Source organism: Dendronephthya gigantea, unplaced genomic scaffold (assembly GCF_004324835.1).
Source record: "Dendronephthya gigantea isolate DGI-Jeju-01 unplaced genomic scaffold, DenGig_1.0 000007F, whole genome shotgun sequence".
Classification (NCBI taxonomy): domain Eukaryota; kingdom Metazoa; phylum Cnidaria; class Anthozoa; order Malacalcyonacea; family Nephtheidae; genus Dendronephthya; species Dendronephthya gigantea.
This window is the reverse complement of record NW_021163017.1, coordinates 2,993,029-3,013,525: the sequence shown is the minus strand read 5'-3', so window position 1 is coordinate 3,013,525 and position 20,497 is coordinate 2,993,029. Positions and strand designations below refer to the sequence as shown.

The following is a 20,497-nucleotide window of genomic DNA, read 5'->3' as shown; positions in this document are numbered from 1 at the left end:
ACAAAAAGAAAAAGAAAGGATTAAAAAGTTAAAATAATAACCAATTACGTTCAAAAAAGGTTCAAATTTTTCACTTTCTCCTAAAAACAGTGAAACTGAAACAAAGGAAAAAAACGAAACCAGTTCTATGATAAGGAAATGGAAGTGAAACTTTGTTGTAAACTCTGGTCACAGAGTCGTTTACGAAATTTGCATTTTTCGTTATCACATAACTTGTCATTTTTCGCCGTCTTGGCTAATTGTACCATATTTCAAAGCGTTTATAAAAATGGATCGCGTAATTGTTAATATAATGCTTATATATCAACCAATATAGTGACAACCTTTAAAATAAACAGAGAGACGACATTTGAAAACTATATAGGACGTCAAATGCATGTCAAACTCAACGTATTCGAAGCTTGCAATTTTCTTGTTCCTGGCTAAACGTGTAGTTTCAGGCTTCTTAAAGTGCCAATTAGATTATCTTATCATATTTCAATTTCATGCACTTTCATTTTGTCAGAAATGTTCGCATGTACAATTTTATCAGATTGGTAATGGAAGTTTTTATTGTGTAAAATGTTGATTGTTTCAATGCCATAATTATATAGATTTTTTACCAAAAATCTTTCCTAATTTTTTCGACACTGTAAGAATAAACGATTCGTATAATGTGAAATAAAACTCAGTCGAAATGTCAACCTACAGATAAATATCAAAGCACTAACTGGCATAATTTTGCTACGTGAACCAAAAAAATTTAGACGCTCGTTTTACGTGCTAAGATAAAAGAAATAAAAATTTTAAAAGAAAGCTTCCTTTACAATTATGGAAGCACAAATGTGAGAATAATCTGACCAGACTGTATGACCGGCAGTATCTTGAATTTTAATACACATTTCAAACATTGAAAAAACGCTGGCGATCAGTTTCGCCGAGAAGACAGTTTCAACGATTATTAATGACTTTCATTATCACAGAGATTTATTTTACAAGTATTTTACGTTTTATTTTACACTTGTATTAAACTTTGAATTCTCTGCAAGCTAGGAAACAAGATTGGAAGTTTCAAATCACGAAAGCCTTTATGATCACTGTATAAATAGCAATAATAATTTTGACATTGAAAGTCAATTATATACATTACATACGACTTTCTTGCGTAAAAATGTAACAATTTTTCAATTCACTTATATAATGTATATTATGCTTTTCAATTTTGTAATAAGGTAATTTATAATAACGAAGTTTGGTGCAATGATGAGAGAGAGCCTCTTAATATGATTGGACTTCATCGTGATACAGATGTGTCAAAGAAATTGCTCGTTGCATATTACTTACACCCCAAGTAGCGGGGGGGGGGGGTGGGTTGTTGGGACTGAAAGGCTATGGAGATTTTTAACCTCAAAAATCGGGTGAATTTTGAGTCTCGGATACAAAATATTCAGAATTTGATGAACAGGAAAGAATATAATGACAGATTTGTGTGATCAAAACATCAATATCAATGTCACCAAGGTCAAGATAGACAGCGTTGGCAACTATAAAGCATCAATCAACGTCTATACACGGTAAGTCATAGCAAATATACTCAGAACATGTTATTATGTCACGTTAACGATTGAAGACTGACTCTGAAGTTTGTCAGACTGACTCTAAAATTTGTACACACTCCTCGTTATACAGGTGTGTAAGCACAAGATTAATGTGCTATGTGGTTATACATCAACTACATATCATACACTATATCATCATTAGGTCTATAATCATGTTTTTTGGCGTTCATGCATTAGTTGAGAATGAATTTTAAGCCCTGACCCAGTGCTTCCTCTCCTAACCTCTGATCTCTATATAGTAAGTGAATGTTACTTTCAGGCTCTATTAAATGCCTGGGTACGATGAGATTGCCCTGTTCATGCACAATATAGTGTCTGCAGCAAGGGTGATGGTAATCCGTGAACGGCATTGCAACTGTTCTTAATATCCTTACCAACGAGAAAATAACTTTATAATATCAACTTGCGGTTTATTTTGTCTTGAGAGAAGTCGTTACAAGATATCGGTGTTTTCATGAAGAAAGCTGCTGTAAGCAATGAAACCATTTCGTACATTTAATAATAGATCAAATTATCATAAATATAACATGGGATATTGTAAAGAAATTTATAGCCAAAAACCTTAAACTACTTAAAGGAATCTCTCCGCTCCAGAACATACGTTTAAAACAAATTTTAGGATTTCAATGTCTCGTGAAAATCTATGATCGAAATTCGTGTTTCGAAAGAATAAAGTGCTTGATACTTGTTCCGCCTTCGACAGCACCCCCAAATGAGTAAACGTCCGAAAACGGAAAAGATTCTTAGGATGTTCCGTATACAATTAAGGCCACAAATCCTGACACTTATGAATACGGAGAAGATTATCTGGAGACAACCAGGTCTGAGTAGCCTGCTCGCACGAATTCCGAGCTGACAATTAGCATCAATTTTGCCATTTATAAATTGCTGCTTTGCAATGGTAAAGTAATACAGCATTCTCAAGTTCCTATGTCAAATCTCGTGCACTTGCAAATGGTCTACCTTAACTCCGTCCGTGTGTAATTCCACGATATAATTATAATAAGGTTCCAAAGGGGGAAATGAGTTGTAGGGTTCATTTCATTGACATTGTTCATGATTTTACAAGTACCAAATGACGAACATAAACTTTCAAGATGAAGTGCTTTGGTCAAGCTTGTCAGAACAACGTTTCATAAACAAGGTTGTTGTTGACAGCTAATTAAATTTTTAACTGTAGAAAGAATATCGTTGGTATATAGTATTTGGCGCTTTCCTTAATTAAACGGCCAAAACGGCCACATCAGTCATACTTCGAATTGAAATACAGTATTTCGTTAAGAATAATACGACGAGACTGCATTTTTGCGGTGCCATGCAGTGTAAATAGTGAGTTTGGGAAATACAACGGCAACAACCGCAATATCCTTATCAACAATGCATGCCATTGATCCTTTAAGACAAACGAAATTGTAAATTACGTGGCCTGCAACGTTGCACACTGCCGTAGTTGCTGAAACGGCATCGTGAATTATACCAATAGGGACTTAAGCATGTAGGACGGGAACACGATGTATTAGGATAGTGCAATTGCGAGGACCGCACGCGTGTTTCGAGCGATCGCGCCAAATTCAGTCACGTGACTTGGGGAAAGAGAACAAAAGAGAAGTCCGCCATTATTCAAGATAGAGATACAAAACAGTGTTTTACCGACTTATTTAAACATCAAGCGGCTTCTTTTGACTTTATTGTTTGTTGAAGTTTGGATCAACATTAAGTTTGTATGATTTAATTGTAAGAAGCAAGATTTTTGAATATATTTTGTATGTTTACGTATATGACATGTCGTGTTGAAACCTGTTTCTGTGCGCTTTATCAATTTTGACTATGAATTATACCGCATCCCGGTACAGTAAAACACTGCTTAATCGTTGACGAACGCTTTGGCAATTGGTTGTTTGTGCTTGTGAAGAAGAGACATTGGAATTTGTTTGGCAAATTTATAAAACGTCGCTTGAAGACTACGCACTATAAACAACGATAAAATGGACGAAGTTGAAACCAAGAAACAAGAACGTAGTAAGTCAAAAATGGCTGTTACACGTACATCACGAAGACTTATCGATGCAGCCCACAGAGACGTCGATTTCGAGACGTTGAAAGGTTTTATCATGGAACTTGAAAAGGTATATGATGATTTTTGTGTTATTACTGAAGAGTATGAGTTACTAGTTTCCGAAGAAAAGTTTGCTGAACACCGTGTGGTTAATGGGGACGACCTTGCTACTTATAATGCAAACGTTAAACAAACATATGAAGAAGCGCGAGATGTTTATGTTAAAATAAAGGCTGAGAATGACAAGTCTAAGCAGAATTTAGCAATGGTACCCCTCATGACAGCCCTAAGGAGAGACATGAACAGATTACAAGATATAATTTCAGCTGTTGATGACAGTTTATCACAAGAAACCCCTAGTTCAGAAGGTTTACAAATGGACAGGATTGACATGGAGACTTTATTAAATGAAATGTGTGATAAAATAGACGAACTAACTATTATTCAGCCAGACACTTACATGCTGAATGATGTGGAGACAATAATGGGCACTGCGTATAATAAAATAAGGAAGGTAAACCTTCACTTGAAAAGGAACCAAGTTCCTAAAGCGCAAGTGATTGTATCAAGAGATGATGAGTGCCCAACAAACACAAAAGGTATGTCAACTAGTTTAACAACCCTGGTGACTGGGGAAGTTCAAACCCTAGCAAATGGTCCTACTTTGGAGTCAGTTGGGCCCACTTCTTTGAATATTCTCCCTAATAATCCTGCATCGGGCACACAATCCGTGAAAACTGCTCTTGGTGTTGGCCCCATAATGAGTATTACACCCATTTCTAGTAATAGTTCCACCATTGTACCCCCCCTAAGTCCACCAGTCAGTCAGATGTCCAGTTCCACCGTTGTACAACCCCTAAGTCCACCAGTCGGTCAGATGTCCAGTTCCACCTTTGTACCCCCCCTAAACTCACCTATTGGTCAGATGGCAAGCTCTGCCTTCGTGACTGCACCCCATCATTATAGTAGTGTACATACCACCCCAGAAGTAACAAACCCTCCCTATAGTTTACCGACTAACTCTAGATCAGAATTAAACCCACCGCTACAAAATTGTGTATCTGGAACTTATCCCTGGTATTATAATACAACATCAGTTGGGTCTCTTGTTCCTTCACATGCAGCAACCATAGCGCCACAGAATGAGTCACGGCAATCTCACCCAATTGGGTCACCTTTAATCAATAACGCTAACATAAGTTTGAAGAAAACTTCCTTACCAACGTTCAGTGGTTTGAGAAAAGATTGGCCTGAATTTAAGGCTGTGTGGAAACAACTAGCAGAGTCAGTATATTTCAATAAGACCGCTTTGGCTCATGAACTAAAGAGGTCAGTCAAGGGAGAAGCCAGTCAACGAATACGTTCGGTATATATAACCCGGCCAGAAGCATATGATACAATGTGGAAGAAGTTGGAAGCCCACTACGATGATGCGAGTGCAAGTGTACAAGCGGCACTAACCGGCTTACAGCATTTAAAGCCTGTAGAGAGTGAGGATTATAGAGCCCTAATAGACTTGGTGGATGACGTGGAAGCGGCCTACTGTCAGCTCCAAGAACTCAATCATTTAGACATTTTGACAATGAGAGATGTGGACCACATCAGCAAGTTTCTACCAAGCCATGTCAGAGTCGAATGGATTCGCAAGTATCAAGATATGCCAGCTGTTGAGAAGGTAAACCCCTTCCCACACTTCATGAAATTCATAGAGCGAGAACGTGAAGCTGTTGCCAGATTAGCTGAGAGTCAACCTACTAAGAAGAGATTACCATTCTTTGATAAATCAAGAGCAAAAGGACAGCTTCATCAGATCAATGCTGGCAGCCGAGGAGGAAAGTTCTATAAGTGCGCCTTTCCTGCACACAGAAAGGACCATATTAACCACAAAACTAGTGATTGCAATGAATTCAGAAAGCTGGAAGTGTCTGGTAAACAAGGAAGATATGAACTCTTGAAGCAAATAAATGCCTGTTTCAAGTGCTTCGGCAACCACAAGAGACAAGACTGCCCCAAGACCGATCCTTGCTCATCATGCGGAAGTAAGTCACATCACCAACTATTGTGCAAGCCAAAGAAACCCCCAATTATCCCACCAGAGCAACCGGAGGTAGAGAAAGACAAACACGAAGAGAAAGAAAGCAACGTGGTACAAAGTGACACCCTAGCCCTTTATCCCATTTACCAGACTACTGTTGTTGAAAGTGGCAAGTCTGTGAGTGTCTTCTGTGATGGAGGGTCAAATTCAAGTTACATTACTCATCGTGCGGCAGATAAGGTCGGAGCTAAAGTGGTACGGAAGTTAACTCTCGACATAACTACTATGGGCAATGTAGAAAAAACCTACAGCACACGCGAGTACCAGTTTACAATGAGAACTCGTACCGGTAGGAAGGTTACAGTCAATGCATTCGGCATGGAAAGAATAACGGGCCCAGTGAGCAAGCTCAACCCAGACGTAATTGGCCAAATTTTTCCTGATCACGACCCAGAGTCCCTTAAAGGAAGTCCGAACATATTGACGTTTACTTGGGTGTGACTATTTCGGACTTCACCCAAAGAATGAAGAAGCACGGTGTGGTGCAAACCTAAGCATAATGAGTGGCGAACTAGGAATTTGCCTGCAAGGAACACACCCAGATCTTAGTGAAGAAACGTACCACGACACGAACTTGGCGAAAACGATCCATGATGTTCGACACAAAGCTGAAACGTATTCGGCCTGCCTTGGAACTCATCCAGAATTCACTCGTCAAGGATTGTCACCCCAAATTATAGAGGGGAACACCGAAGCTCATCATAGCATGTGCAACGTCGCCAGGTTAAAGATCGACCGAGGAGGAGACAGCCAGATAGAGAATTTTATCCGAGGCGAAGAATTAGGCACCGAGACGTCTCCTCGCTGTGGCGGTTGCCGTTGCAACAAATGTCCAAGTGTCGGTCATACTTATTCATTCAAAGAGGAACAAGAGTTAAAGATGATTCAGGACAACTTGGAGTACGATGAGCAGAAACGTTGTTGGATAACAAGCTATCCCTGGTTAGTTAACCCAAGCAGTCTTCCTGATAACTACAGTGCTGCTTTAGCCACACTGCGAAACACCGAACGAACTTTGTCTCGAGACAGTAAATGGGCTGAAACCTACAAAGTTCAAATGAAAGATATGGAGGACCGTCAAGTCGCTCGTAAGTTATCTCCACAAGAACTGAAAGAATGGAAAGGACCTATATTCTATATTGCACACCTGGCTGTAGTCAACCCTCGTTCGAATTCAACTCCTGTACGCATCGTCTTCAATTCTAGTCAAAGCTATCGTGGAGTGTCGCTGAATTCCTGCCTGGCCAAGGGTCCGGATGCTTACATCAATAACTTGATTGGAATCCTACTACGATGGAGAGAGGAGTATGTAGCCTTTGTTGGAGACTTGAAGAAGATGTTTAATTCTGTCCACCTAAAGTCATTGGAGCAACATTGTCATCGGTTTCTTTGGCGAGACATGGACACTGAACGTGAACCAGACGTTTATGTGATGGAACGAGTCAACATGGGCGATTCACCAGCGCCGGCTATTAGCACAGAAGCGGTTTATAAGACTGCGAATTTATTTCAGGAAGACAGCCCAGAGGCTGCTGTGATGCTGAAGAAGTCCAGCTATGTAGATGACCTAATTGATTCCCGTTCCAAGAAACAGGATGCTCTGAAACTTGCTTTCGAAGCAGAGAATATGCTTGCCAAAGGAGGCTTCACAGTCAAGTGCTGGCAGTTTAGTGGCGAAGAGAAAACTCGTTCTGGTAAAGAACTGCAACAGACTGTGGCGCAGGAGAAAAAGTCGAACGATGTTGAGCGTCCGTTGCTGAAGGGAAATGATGCAAGCCTTCGCATCCTTGGTGTCGGATGGAAACCAAAGGAAGATGTCATCGTTTTTGACGTTACCCTCAATTTCAGTCAAAAGAGACGCGGAGTACGCATCGGACCCAACTTGATGATCAATGATCTACCTGAAGCTTTACCGGATATCCTAACCAAACGAATTGTCCTTCAACAGGTGATGAAAATTTACGACCCTCTTGGTTTGATCTGTCCTTTCACCCTCATCGGAAAAATTTATCTGCGAGAAACATGGTCCCGCAACCTGGGATGGGACGACCAACTCCCTTCTGATCTTCGTACCAAATGGGTAAAGTTTTTTGTCTCCTTGTTCGAGTTGGAAAAGTTGAATTATCAACGGTGCCTTCGACCGCCCGAAGCCGTGGGCAATCCTTGGCTTGTTATACTCAGTGATGGCAGCAACATCGCCTATGGGTTCGTAGCATACATCCGTTGGGTGTTAGTCAATGGTAACGTTTGGTGTCGGTTGATAATGGCAAAGAGTCGCGTTGCCCCCGTAAACAAGCTTTCGACACCTCAGATGGAACTGAACGCTGCGGTACTATCAAAGAGAGGGAGAAAGATTATCGAAAGAGAAATGCGGTTCCAGTTCGAGCGAGTCTTACAGATCGTTGACTCCGAGACTGTCCTTAATATGATTAACAAGACAAGCACAAGATTCAAAGTTTATGAAGGTGTCAGATTAGGAGAAATACAAGCTGCTACTGATGGTGACATGGGTTGCTGGGCGTGGATATCGGGCAAGGATAACACTGCAGACTGGTTAACAAGAGGACGATCTCCGGAAGAAATTAATGAAGAATCAGAATGGTGGAACGGTCCCACAATACTTTATCAACCTATAGAAGAATGGGGTCTAAAGTTCGGTTCTCAGAAGGAAGAGTGCCTCCCTGGAGAGAAGATGATTCACAGTGCATCAACCGCGGTTGCCAACCCTCCTCTGCTCAACTATGAAAGATTCAGCGACATCAATCGAGCTATATGGGTCATTGCAAGAATTTTGGCCATGCTACAGAGCAAGTCCTTCCGTGGCGGTAAGACGATGTCAGTATCAGTGCAACTATTGAGAGATGCAGAGAATTTCATCGTAAAAGACGTGCAGAAGACAATGCGAAAAGAGTTAGTTAAAACAGATCACAAAGGGAGGAAAGGAGGACGTTATGCTTCACTCAGTCCTGTCTACAGTGAAAGCGGATTATGCTTAATAGGAGAACGTCTGAAACAATGCAACCCCATGACTCTGGATTCATCTCCACAGAAGCTATTACCCTCTTCACATCGAGTCACTCGTCTTTTGATGCAAAGAGCACACCAGCACGGACATCGTGGACGCGACGCCACTCTTGCGAAATTCCGTGAGAAGTATTGGGTCCCCAAGGTAGTAAGCTAGCTCGAAAGGTCACGCAGAATTGTCAGCTTTGTAAATTACGACAAGCAAAGCTACTTCGGCAAGTGATGGGTCAACTTCCAGAAGAGCGACTGAATCCAAGTCCACCATTCACACACGTCATGCTTGATATGTTTGGTCCTTACGTTGTAAAGGGAGAAGTCCAGAAGCGCGTAAGTGGAAAGGCATATGGTGTCATTTTCACAGATCTGGTGATTGGAGCGGTACATATTGAAGCAGTATATGGCTATGACACACAATCGTTTCTAATGGCATTGAGTAGATTCGCTTGCATCCATGGATGGCCCGCGACCATATACAGCGACCCAGGTTCTCAGCTAGTCGGTGCCGACCGAGAATTAAAAGAAGCTTGGAAAAGTATTGATCGTGATGCGCTGCATACAAACGGTGTTCAAAATGGACTAACCTGGCTATTCGGTCCTGCGGACAGTCGTGGAATCAAGGAAAAGTCGAAGCATTAGTCAAAGCGGCCAAAAGAGCAATTCATTTTGCGGTTCACAACAAGCGTCTCACCGTATCGGAATTTCTCACGATTTGCTACGAAGTGGCCAACCTGCTCAACGAACGTCCTATTGGCACGCTGCCCGGAGCAGACTCAAACCTGAATATTCTTACACCGAATACTCTCTTGTTGGGTCGTGCCTGTGCGAAGAATCCTGGAAATTGGCAGCCTACCCGAGAACCTATCACCAAGCGCTATCATTTTGTACAAGCAGTCGTAAGCGAATTCTGGGCCAAATGGATCGAGTTGTGTGCCCCCGCGTTAGTGACCAGATACAAGTGGACCGAGCCCTCTCGAAACCTCCAACCAGGAGATATAGTTCTTATAGCTGATAAAAGCCCAATAAAGGGAGATTACCGATTAGGAATGATCCACGAAGTATTTCCTGGCAAAGACGGTAAGGTGCGAAGAGCGTTGGTTAAGTACAAGAATTATAAAGTTGGCAAAAGGAATCATGAGTATACAGGGTGCGAAGAAGTGATTGTTTCTCGTAGTGTTCATCGTTTAGCCCTTTTGGTGCCAGTGGAATACGATCAAGAAAAACACGACGAAGACTAATCAAAAAACGACTCTGATTGAGTTCATTAAAACTCTGAACCACTAAGCAGGAACTTTAGACAGCATGACATTAGTTTACATTTTGTTATTTTGTTAATGCGATCGCGTCGACCCTCACCCTCCCGGTGTATTAGGATAGTGCAATTGCGAGGACCGCACGCGTGTTTCGAGCGATCGCGCCAAATTCAGTCACGTGACTTGGGGAAAGAGAACAAAAGAGAAGTCCGCCATTATTCAAGATAGAGATACAAAACAGTGTTTTACCGACTTATTTAAACATCAAGCGGCTTCTTTTGACTTTATTGTTTGTTGAAGTTTGGATCAACATTAAGTTTGTATGATTTAATTGTAAGAAGCAAGATTTTTGAATATATTTTGTATGTTTACGTATATGACATGTCGTGTTGAAACCTGTTTCTGTGCGCTTTATCAATTTTGACTATGAATTATACCGCATCCCGGTACACACGACGACGGCAGTTATCAAAACAATGGTTCATTGAAAAGAAATAAATTATTAAATACCTATGGGAGGTTTAAACCTAATCTAAGTTCTGTTTGTTCGATGTTGTTTGGAGTGCTAGAAGCAACTTTGCTGATCGGTCATATTATTTTTTATTAACTGTTTCAGAGAAAGAGAAAACTTGAAGAGGCAAATCAAGTCTATACTAGCTCGTATTTTCTTTAATACCACAATATTAGGTGAATATATTTTGCCGTTGCCGTCTTGCCGTTACCGTTGCAGTTGTATTTCCCAAACTCACTAATATTTAAGAGTTTAAGTTCGACTTCCGATACCAATACCAATACCGATGTCTTCACTTCCGTTGTCATTTTGGTAGCGGGAATTTTAAAGTGTTAAGTTATCACGACGGATGAAATAAAATATCAAAACAAACATGGCGCATGCAGTTGATATTTCCTTAGAAGAAGCTTTAATAGTACAGGCATTTGAAGACGATATTTTAAGTGAAGAGGAAGCTTTTTTAGCATTAGAATTAGCTGGGTGCAATGAGAACGAGCCAATAGTACACAGAAATTATGAAAGACTAGATTTAAACCGACTAGATGAAACTGAGTGTTTGGAGAGATTTCGATTTTTAAAACAAGATATCACACGAGCTCTTCGGTTGCCTGATAAATTTGTTGGTTATCAGGGTACAGCATGCAATACTATTGAAGGTTTGTGTCTGCTTTTGCGACGTTTGGCGTACCCTTGTCGTTATGTTGACCTAATTCCTCTCTTTGGACGTTCTAAAGCAGAGCTTTCAATTATTAGCAATGCTGTGCTAGATTTTATTTATGCAGAGCATAAACATTTACTGAACTCTTTCGTTGTTCCATGGATGAGCCAAAGAAATCTGTCACTATATTGTGAAGCAGTTCACAGAAAAGGAGCTGCATTGGATAATTGTTGGGGATTTGTAGATGGGACGGTAAGTTTTGCATGCATAGTTGAATTGAAATTTGCAGAAAAACCAAATAATTTATAAGTGACAATTTGTTTTAAAGGCCCTGCATGAGTGTAATATATTTTTGTTTCCAACACTAGGTTCGACCAATAAGTAGACCAGGGGTAAACCAGAGACAGGTATATAATGGACACAAACGTGTTCACGCACTAAAGTACCAGTCAGTTGTAGCAGCAAATGGTCTAATAGTGCATGTACATGGACCTGTAGGTAGGTTTTTCGGTTCAAAACACTCAATATGGTACCAGTCTTTGCACATAAATGTTAGCAATTAAATAGTGCTTTTGCTAGTTTTGGACAGCTGAGAAGCTAATTGCATGGAAGCAAGGCATGGGGTGCTTGTGTTTTTATCAATGTATTACAAAATAAATTGACAAGATATAGCAAGCCAAGCAGTGGTGAATTTAGATTTAGTTTTTATTTTACCCCCAAACCTAGCTCACTTCCATGAAATGAGCCACTCTCCTGACCAAAACTAATTTGCCTTTTCTTTAAGAATTTCTACAAGGCATAATTAAAAAGTTACTTGATAAGAATGGTATTTGTAAATTTTTGCCTTAACTCTTTTGCAGAGGGTAAAAGGCATGATGCTAGGATATTTGTGGAGTCTGGCTTACAAGAACAGCTGCAAGTACATTCTTATGATGATCATGATAACAGACCCTTGTGTATATATGGAGATGCAGCATATCCTGTTTCACGCCACGTACAAGGTCCATTCAAGGGGGCAAACCTTACCGAGGCACAAAAGGCATTCAATACCTCGATGAGTAGTGTACGAATAGCAGTAGAGTGGCCATTTGGAGGAATAAGCACATATTTTGCATTTGTAGACTTTAAAAAGAACTTGAAGCTGTACTTGCAAGCAGTAGGGAAGCTATATATAGTTAGCATTATTTTATATAATGCTAGAGTTTGCCTTTATGGTAACATAGGAAGCAACTTTTTTGAAATTCAACCACCTAGCTTGGAGGAGTACTTGGGATTTACTGAATAAAATGCATAACCTTGTATATTTGTGTATACATGTACATCATACTAATGAAAAATATATTAATTTTATAAATATTAACAAGGACACCAAACTTTAAATGTTTATAACAAGAACAAGTGTCTTGTAATAGTCTTGTAATTATATTAATTATCTTTAATGTCTCTTAAAACTTTAAGCAGTCCCAGTTGAACTTGACTGTATATATATTATACTAATGAAAAATATATTAAATAGTTTCCATAAATATTAACAGGGACACTGTAATGTCCCCTTCGCTGATATGTAATAACTCACACAAATCTTTAGCTTTTCTACAATCGCTTTAATACAAAATACACAAACGATACAAAACGAAAAAACACACTTCAAACGACAGCCTCGTGATAAGTTGTCACGTGACTTTAATCTAATACAAATAAATCTAATCAAGTATCCCGATTCTACATCCCTTCCTTTCCAGTCAATTTAGTGTTCGAACAACCAATCATAACTTCAACTACACGAACTATCGTGTTCATACTGTTTCGTAATATATTTGTATCACTTTGGTTTGTCCATGATAAAATCATTGAATCGCTCGGGTAATCTAATCTCCCGCTTAAGTCTATTGGTGATAACCGTTTCGCTATCCGGTTGCGGCTGTTGTTGGGACTCGCTTTCCGTAGCTGACTCCACTGGATTATTATATGGTTTTACAAATGAACTGTCTCTCCTAAAGATCGAGCCATCGTCCGCCTCTACCATCACTTCGTTCCCCTCCTTCGTGACCACCGTATACGGCTCCTTTTCGTAGTTGGCAGCTAACTTCCCTGACGTTTTAGTGTTCCGTAGTAGTACTTGGTCTCCTGGTAGAATAGTGCTATCATTTGCCCTCCTTTTTTCATCTGCATTAGCTTTTTGTACTAGCTTGTTTCGCCAATCGCGATCCCTTATGTTCTCATCAAAGTCGTCTATATCTCCCCTAAGTTCTGGAAGTTTACTTCTCAGTTCACGTTTGAACATAAGGAACGCTGGTGTTTTTCCAGTTGTGACTTGCGGTGTTGTTCTATACGCAAGAAGGAATTGTGGTAACTCCTTTCTCCAATCCTTGCCTTCAACTTGGGCCACTTTTAGTGCCTTGAGAAGAGTGCGATTTTGGCGCTCCACTTCACCGTTAGCTTGTGGTCAAAGTGGTGGTGACGTTCTGTGTTCAATATTCGCTTGTTGTAAAAACCTCTTGAAATCCTCACTAACAAACTGTCTCCCGTTGTCTGATTTCAACGAGTAAGGAAAACCAAATCTAGCAAAAATTTCGTTTAGCGCTTTGATAATCTTTTCTGAAGTTGTTGAGTGCATAATGGAAACTTCGTAGTATCGACTATAGTAATCCACGACTACCAGCAAGTATTCTCCGGTTGGCATTGGCCCCATCAAGTCTACTGCGACATCTTGCCATGGGCCTGTAGGCATCTCGGTCCGTTTCATGGGTTCCGGTACATTATACTGGCTGACTACTTGACATCCATGACACGATTTACACACTCGTTCAGCATCTATGTCCATCTTGGGCCACCATACTTTCGTTCTTAATCTGCTTTTCGTCTTTACAATTCCTTGATGGCCTTCATGTGCCGCTTCCAAAACCTTTCTTCGCAACATCTGAGGAATAACGATTCGATTCCCCCGTAAAACAAGTCTACCAATCATGCAGAGCTCATTCTTTACACACGCATATGCCGACAGTTTACATTTAGTCCAATCTCCCGATTCGATATAGTATCGCACACTTTGTAATTCAGCGTCGATTTCTGACGCTCTCTCTATTTCTTTAGTCGTTAAGGCCACGGGTGTCGCTTGTATGGCAACGAAACGGATGACGTCCTCTTTCTCGCTGCTGTGGTCTTTTGGACTCTTCTGGTTCATTCTAGACAAAGCATCGGCAATGTTCGTCTTTCCAGGCCGGTAAACGACCTTGAAGTTGTGGCACTGAAGCCGTAATACCCATCTTTCGATCCTTGCTGAGGGTTTCGATGTCTTGTTGAAAATACACTCTAGTGGCTTATGGTCAGTTTCCAGTTCGAATTCACGACCATACACATATATATTAAACCGCTCGCAAGCCCACACGAGTGCAAGTGCTTCCTTCTCTGTTTGGGCGTATCGCCGCTCTACGTCCGAGAGGTTCCTGGAGGCATACGACACCGCTCTCCACTGGTCTCCTTGCAGTTGTAGCAACACAGCTCCAATTCCCTCCGGCCCTGCATCCGCGACGATTCTCGTTTTGCAGTCGTTTCTAAAATAAGCCAGGGCTTCAGCCCTAGTCATCATCCATTTCAGCTTCTCAAACGCCTGCTGTTGCTCTGACCCCCAAACGAACGACTGTCCCTTTCTTAGTACACGACGCAACGGCTCTGCAATCTGCGCAAAGTCCGGGATAAACTTTGCCGAATACTGTACTAACTGTACGAACGACCTAACTTCCGAAACATTTTGCGGTGGTCTAGCGTTGACTACAGCAGCAACTTTCTCTTCACTTGGTGCCACCCCTTTGGCACTTAGCTTGTGGCCAAAAAAGGTCAAGGCCGGAAGTCTAAACTGACATTTGTCCCCATTTACGGTAAGACCTTTCTCTCGCAGACGTGTTAGTACTTTATAAAGATTCTCATCATGCTCGGATAAATCAGCCCCGTAAACAATAAGATCATCCGCAATATTTGCCACCCCATTGCACCCTGCCAAAACATCTGAGATTATTTTCTGGTACTTCTCTGGAGCTGAAGTAATTCCGAACATCAGTCGACGATATCTATATAACCCCCGGTGTGTCACGAACGTCGTAATGTCCCTTGAATCCTCTGTGAGTTCCACTTGATGAAACCCCCATTTGAGGTCTATCTTACTAAATACCGTTGCTCCATTTAAATCATACAAAACTTCTTCTATGGTCGGAATAGGATGTCTTTCCCTTATAATCGCCTCGTTTGCCCTTCTCATATCGATACAAACTCGAATATCCTTTCCCTCTGCTTTTGGAACAACCACTAATGGTGAAACCCACCTTGTAGGTGTTGCTTCTGGCAATTCTTCGATAATACCCATGTCGAGTAACTCGTCTAACTTATCGTCTACTTTGTCCCTTAGACCGAATGGCAGTCTACGCACCGGCTGAGCAACTGGTATAACATCCTCATCGATATGCAGTTTCAGCTTGTAATCCTTAAGTAGTCCGACTCCAGTAAAAATATCAGCAAACTCCTCACGAATATCTGAATCACTTCCCTCTTGTGTGACCGTGTTAACAGTTCTTATTATTTCTTCAGGTCCAACCCTGAGTACTTTCAATTGTTCGGCTGTTTTCTTCCCCAATATAGGCCTTCCGTTCTCTTTAATCACAGTGAAATCGTCTACACATCTTTCACTGTTTGCCTCGCACACAATCTCTGCTGTAAATGTCCCTACAACGTCGATTGGCTCTTTCTGTCCATACGCAAACAGTTTCTTGTCTGATACCCTTGACTCGCACCTAACAAAGATAGTTCCAGAGTTCACAATCAATTACATTACATGTTGCACCTGAGTCAATTAAAATACTTTCTAGTTTCACTCCTCCAATAATTAGATCCACCTGACCCATATCTTTTTGTCCATGCCCACCAATAACAAAGGCATAGTCATCTCTTGTTGGTGTTTTTCCTTCTTCCTCAGAGACTTTATATGCTCTTTTCTCCTCCTTTTTTTCTTTCTCCTTGTTGTGCTTCTCCCCTGCTTTTTTGCAGCAAGCTGAGAAGTGACCTATGATTCCGCATTTATTGCAGCTCTTGGACTTTGCTGGACAATTTGCGTCTCGAGCAAAGTGCCCAGTTTTATTACAGTTGTAACATCGTCGTACGTTATCCTTGTTGTCGTGCCCAGTCCCCTTGGCTGAGTATCTGCGCTCTTTCTGATCTGTGTTGACCTTTTTCTCTTTTCGTCCGCTCCAACGCGATTTATGACTCACAACGTTTACTGTATTCGAACCTTCCATTGATTTCAACTGCTCTTCTACCGCCTCATATGCCCGCGCAATATCTTGTAAATCCTTGAGTGTTGCATTAACGCGTTCAAGAAACTTCCGTCTAAGCTTTGAGTCGCCACATTTCTCAATTAGTTGGTCTCGAATTGCTTCTTCCACGTTCTGAAATTCGCACGTAGTAGCTTTTTGCCTAAGACGCGAAACAAAATGATCCACTTTCTCGCCGTTCATCTGACTCATTTGACGAAACTGGTGTCTCTCAAACGGTAGATTCACTTTAGGGACGAAATACTCATCCAAGACCTTGACGCAATCCTTAAACTCTTTCTCTTCGTCTTCGTTTACTAATGTAAAATATAGTTCTTGCAACTGCAACCCCCCCGTATGCAGAAGTAATGCCACTTTCTGTTTGTCATTTATTACTCCCTTTGCCGTTAAAAACACATTAAATGACCGCTTCCAGCGCTTCCATCTCACAGCCAAATTCGTTGGGTCTTCCCTGGGGTTAAAGCAAGGAAGCCCTTTGACGTCGCTTGTCAATAAACTTGCTTGAGCGCCTGCCGGATTGCCGTTTTGTCCTGCGCCATCTTCGTCCGCGACAGACATTTCAAATATTTTCGCTAAATACTACACTCCCGATTGGTAATCTTGCCAAATTCACGGCTATAATGTTAGACGAACTTCCATCCTCGTCGCCAATGTAATGTCCCCTTCGCTGATATGTAATAACTCACACAAATCTTTAGCTTTTCTACAATCGCTTTAATACAAAATACACAAACGATACAAAACGAAAAAACACACTTCAAACGACAGCCTCGTGATAAGTTGTCACGTGACTTTAATCTAATACAAATAAATCTAATCAAGTATCCCGATTCTACAGACACCAAACTTTAAATGTTTATAACAAGAACAAGTGGTAGCATCTGTGCGAACTGAACGTATTATGTAAAATAGTCTTGTAATTATATTACTTATCTTTAATGTCTCTTAAAACTTTAAGCAGTTCCAGTTGAACTTGACTGTTTTGAACATGTAACTCTGCCATCAACTTTTGCTGTTGTTGTTGAAATATCTGCTGTTGGGTTTGATTTTCTAGATGCATCTTCATAATTTGTTGTTGATGTTGATGGCCATGCATTTGTTGTTCAATAAGCAAAGCTTGTTGCTGCTGCTGTTGAGCAACAATATCTGTGAATAATGCCTGCCTTTCTTTATCTGCTTGTAAGCGCTTCTCCTCAATTGCCATTCTTTTTATTTCCAACTCATTTTTGGCATTTCTTCCTTCTTCAATTAACTCTTCAACACTGTTGATTTCCGTTTAACAGGGTTGTTTGCTTGCCTTTCCATTGCCTGAATCCTGACATCTGCAATCTGCTGTTTCTCATCATTTGCAATCTTTTCTTTCTCTTCAAGCTGTTTGGCCAAGGCTGTCGCAGCATCACGTGCTTTTTCATATATATCAAGCAAGAGCTGTTCAAGCTCGTCATATTCAGCCTCAATCCCTGAAGCCACCATTTCTTCTCTCTCGTTCTTTATAAATTCATCCATTAACTTGTCATATTGTGTACGAACTCCACGTTGTGTTGTGTTTAACCCTGAACCTGGAATACCATTTAAGGTACTTGCAATTGCACTCCAAGTCTCACCCCTTTCCTTTGAGCCCTTACTATATTTGTATGGCTCTTGTGCTAACACTTCCTTTAGAAGTAGGATATTATGCTCACGTTTCCATCTATTTTCTAAAAGATTAAGAAACAAATGTCTGTGAAATATAAACTTTATAATAACATTTAATAATAACAATAAACACTCACAACAAAAAATGTCTTAAAAAATGGGATGTTTACAGTCCCGTGCACTGCATGGGACAGGATATAGGTAGGATGTAAATAGTTTATATGAACACAGAAATCACTCACTGGTAAACGAAGGTCATAGGAATAAAGTACCCTAATAACTTAATGATTCATGCACTAAACCAAAACAACAATAAGAGCTTAAAACCAATCACGTATATCACTATAAATCATGTTCTTATAAATCCAAAGATAGTTATTTAATTATCTTGTTTGACCTACCGTGTTTTATCAGCATCTTCGAAAGTGGACGCCATTGTAAATATGTAATGAACTATAATAAAACACTAGAATATAAAACACATTGTTAGCGAAAATGTGCTGTATACAAAACCGCAGCTGAGCTAAAATTCCTACTAAAACATGACTCAGGCGATGCTAATAAACAAATATGTTACGTCTTTATGGAAAAAACTATGAAATACAGTATTTATATGAGTGAATAATGAGTTTACCTTTCAATTCCCACGACTACCGAAATGACGCTGACTTCCGTAGTGACGACTTCCAAAACAATTGTCCTCGTGCTCTTTGCAGGCACAGCGCATGCGCATGACCTGTTGTTAGTATTGGTATTGGTATCGGGAGTCGAACTTAAACTCTCTATTAAGGCGGATTTCCACTTACAGCGAAATCGTTCGCCAGCGAAATATTTGCATATTTTCTTTTGAATTGAGAACAGTCAAGTCGAACTAATTTATTTATGCCGTTAAAATTCAAAAGAAAATATGCAAATATTTCGCTGCCGACCGATTTCGCTGTAAGTGGAAATCCGGCTTTATACCTGACTGAAAAGTTCTTGGAACGCTCTAACCCTCTAATATACCAGTAATCTGCCCGTGTTTCAAATACAACAGGACCGGTCTGGCTGTTTTTACTGTATGAAGGAACAAATTTATCACACAGAAAACTTTGGAAAGCACTAGCCAGATAAAATATTTTAGGGGCTTAATTTCGAGTGGAATTATACACACTTTAAATTCAAGCCATGTAGGAACAGTTGATGGCTTGAATTTAAAGTGTGTATAATTCCACAAGACCCTTTGAACCTTCGGTCTGATTTGCATGCACCTCACACAAAAGATTAATTTAGACCATAAATTATAGGTTAGTTAATACCCACAGATATGCTATATGATAGTGAAAAGGATTGTAGCTGCATGCATGTTTCGCCTAAGTTAAAAAATTGAAAAGGATAGAAAAGCTTTCTTTCTGTGTCATAATACCCAAGCCATGACACTCAGGTTAGTGTCATAATAAACAATTATTTCTGGTTATGAACTGTTCAATTTTAAAATAAGATCAAAGATTTCTCGACTAAAACTGGCAGAATTCGGTATTTTACTTTACTGCATGCAACTTTTAATATTCAACAGCCCTATATACCACAAATTTGGTGTTAAGGGTGAGCGAGGTGCGTCTAAGCTGTGCAAAGATTTTTGTATAGTGTTTGTAAAAGCTATTTGTGAAAACATGGATAATTAATGAGATTATCATATCAAGCCACCGTTGCACGCAAAGCTCGCGTGTTTTGGACCAACCACAGAACACAAGCAAATAGAACTACAGCAGTACAATGTACACAAAAGTGACTAATTTAGATATTAGTTATCTTAACTATCACTTATCTGAAATAACTGGCAAGGTTTTACAATGGTATAAAAAAATACACAATATATATTGTAAATAAGTAGAACAATTTAAATAGTCTTCTATATTTTCCACATTCAGTGAACAGTAGGTTATTGCAACAAGGCAAAAGGTGCAATCGTTTTTTTCTGCAGCGAGTTCATATGTTTGAATAAACACCAGCGTTACATGTCCTATTGGTCACATCACATTTTGCAAACATTTTTGAGTCGTCAATGGGAACAAGATTCGTTTTCGGCACTCTTTGGCACATTGATATTCGTTGTCGATTGTCAATACTTTGGGTAGCTTCTAGGGGCTAAAACATACAGGAACTAGCATTGTTTGTTCATGACTGTCATACATCATTTTGATTTGGTAGTTAATCTGGTCCTCAGTTATTGGTGGCATATCATCTTAAAGGTTGGGCATTATGCATGATTAGAGGCCCTTGGAACACCTTGCATTTTCAAAGTGCCTTAGGAAGGCATAAAATTTTCTCTGTATCTTAGGAAGTTTTTACAATTTTGCATTAAATCTT

The 20,497-nt window shown here is 40.2% G+C and overlaps 3 protein-coding genes across 3 annotated transcripts; 1 reads left to right on the top strand and 2 right to left on the bottom strand.

Annotated features, from left to right (window-relative positions):
• The first annotated feature begins 6,629 nt into the window (after window positions 1-6,629).
• Window positions 6,630-9,409, top strand: LOC114517203. The gene is made up of 2 exons (XM_028536863.1): window positions 6,630-8,918; window positions 9,083-9,409. Exons 1-2 carry the CDS (start codon window positions 6,630-6,632, stop codon window positions 9,407-9,409), a joined length of 2,616 nt encoding a protein of 871 aa, XP_028392664.1.
• Window positions 9,410-12,926: 3,517 nt separating this feature from the next.
• Window positions 12,927-14,960, bottom strand: LOC114517282 (uncharacterized protein K02A2.6-like). The gene has a single exon (XM_028536959.1). It carries the CDS (start codon window positions 14,779-14,781, stop codon window positions 13,639-13,641), a length of 1,143 nt encoding a protein of 380 aa, XP_028392760.1. The 5' UTR covers window positions 14,782-14,960; the 3' UTR covers window positions 12,927-13,638.
• Window positions 14,795-17,071, bottom strand: LOC114517201 (uncharacterized protein K02A2.6-like). Its single transcript, XM_028536859.1, has 3 exons — window positions 16,018-17,071; window positions 15,054-15,908; window positions 14,795-14,871 (listed from the first exon to the last, which is right to left on the bottom strand). The coding sequence occupies exons 1-3, from the start codon at window positions 17,069-17,071 to the stop codon at window positions 14,795-14,797; spliced, it is 1,986 nt and encodes a 661-aa protein (XP_028392660.1).
• Window positions 17,072-20,497: the final 3,426 nt, after the last annotated feature.

Coding starts and splice junctions, on each gene's coding strand:
- LOC114517203 (XM_028536863.1), top strand. CDS start 6,630: ATGATTCAGGACAACTTGGAGTACGATGAGCAGAAACGTTGTTGGATA. Junction 8,919..9,082: donor AGAAGTATTGGGTCCCCAAG/GTAGTAAGCTAG, acceptor TACGTTGTAAAG/GGAGAAGTCCAGAAGCGCGT.
- LOC114517282 (XM_028536959.1), bottom strand. CDS start 14,781: ATGATGACTAGGGCTGAAGCCCTGGCTTATTTTAGAAACGACTGCAAA.
- LOC114517201 (XM_028536859.1), bottom strand. CDS start 17,071: ATGTCTGTCGCGGACGAAGATGGCGCAGGACAAAACGGCAATCCGGCA. Junction 15,909..16,017: donor AATTGACTCAGGTGCAACAT/GTAATGTAATTG, acceptor TCGACGTTGTAG/GGACATTTACAGCAGAGATT. Junction 14,872..15,053: donor TACCGTAAATGGGGACAAAT/GTCAGTTTAGAC, acceptor GACTTTGCGCAG/ATTGCAGAGCCGTTGCGTCG.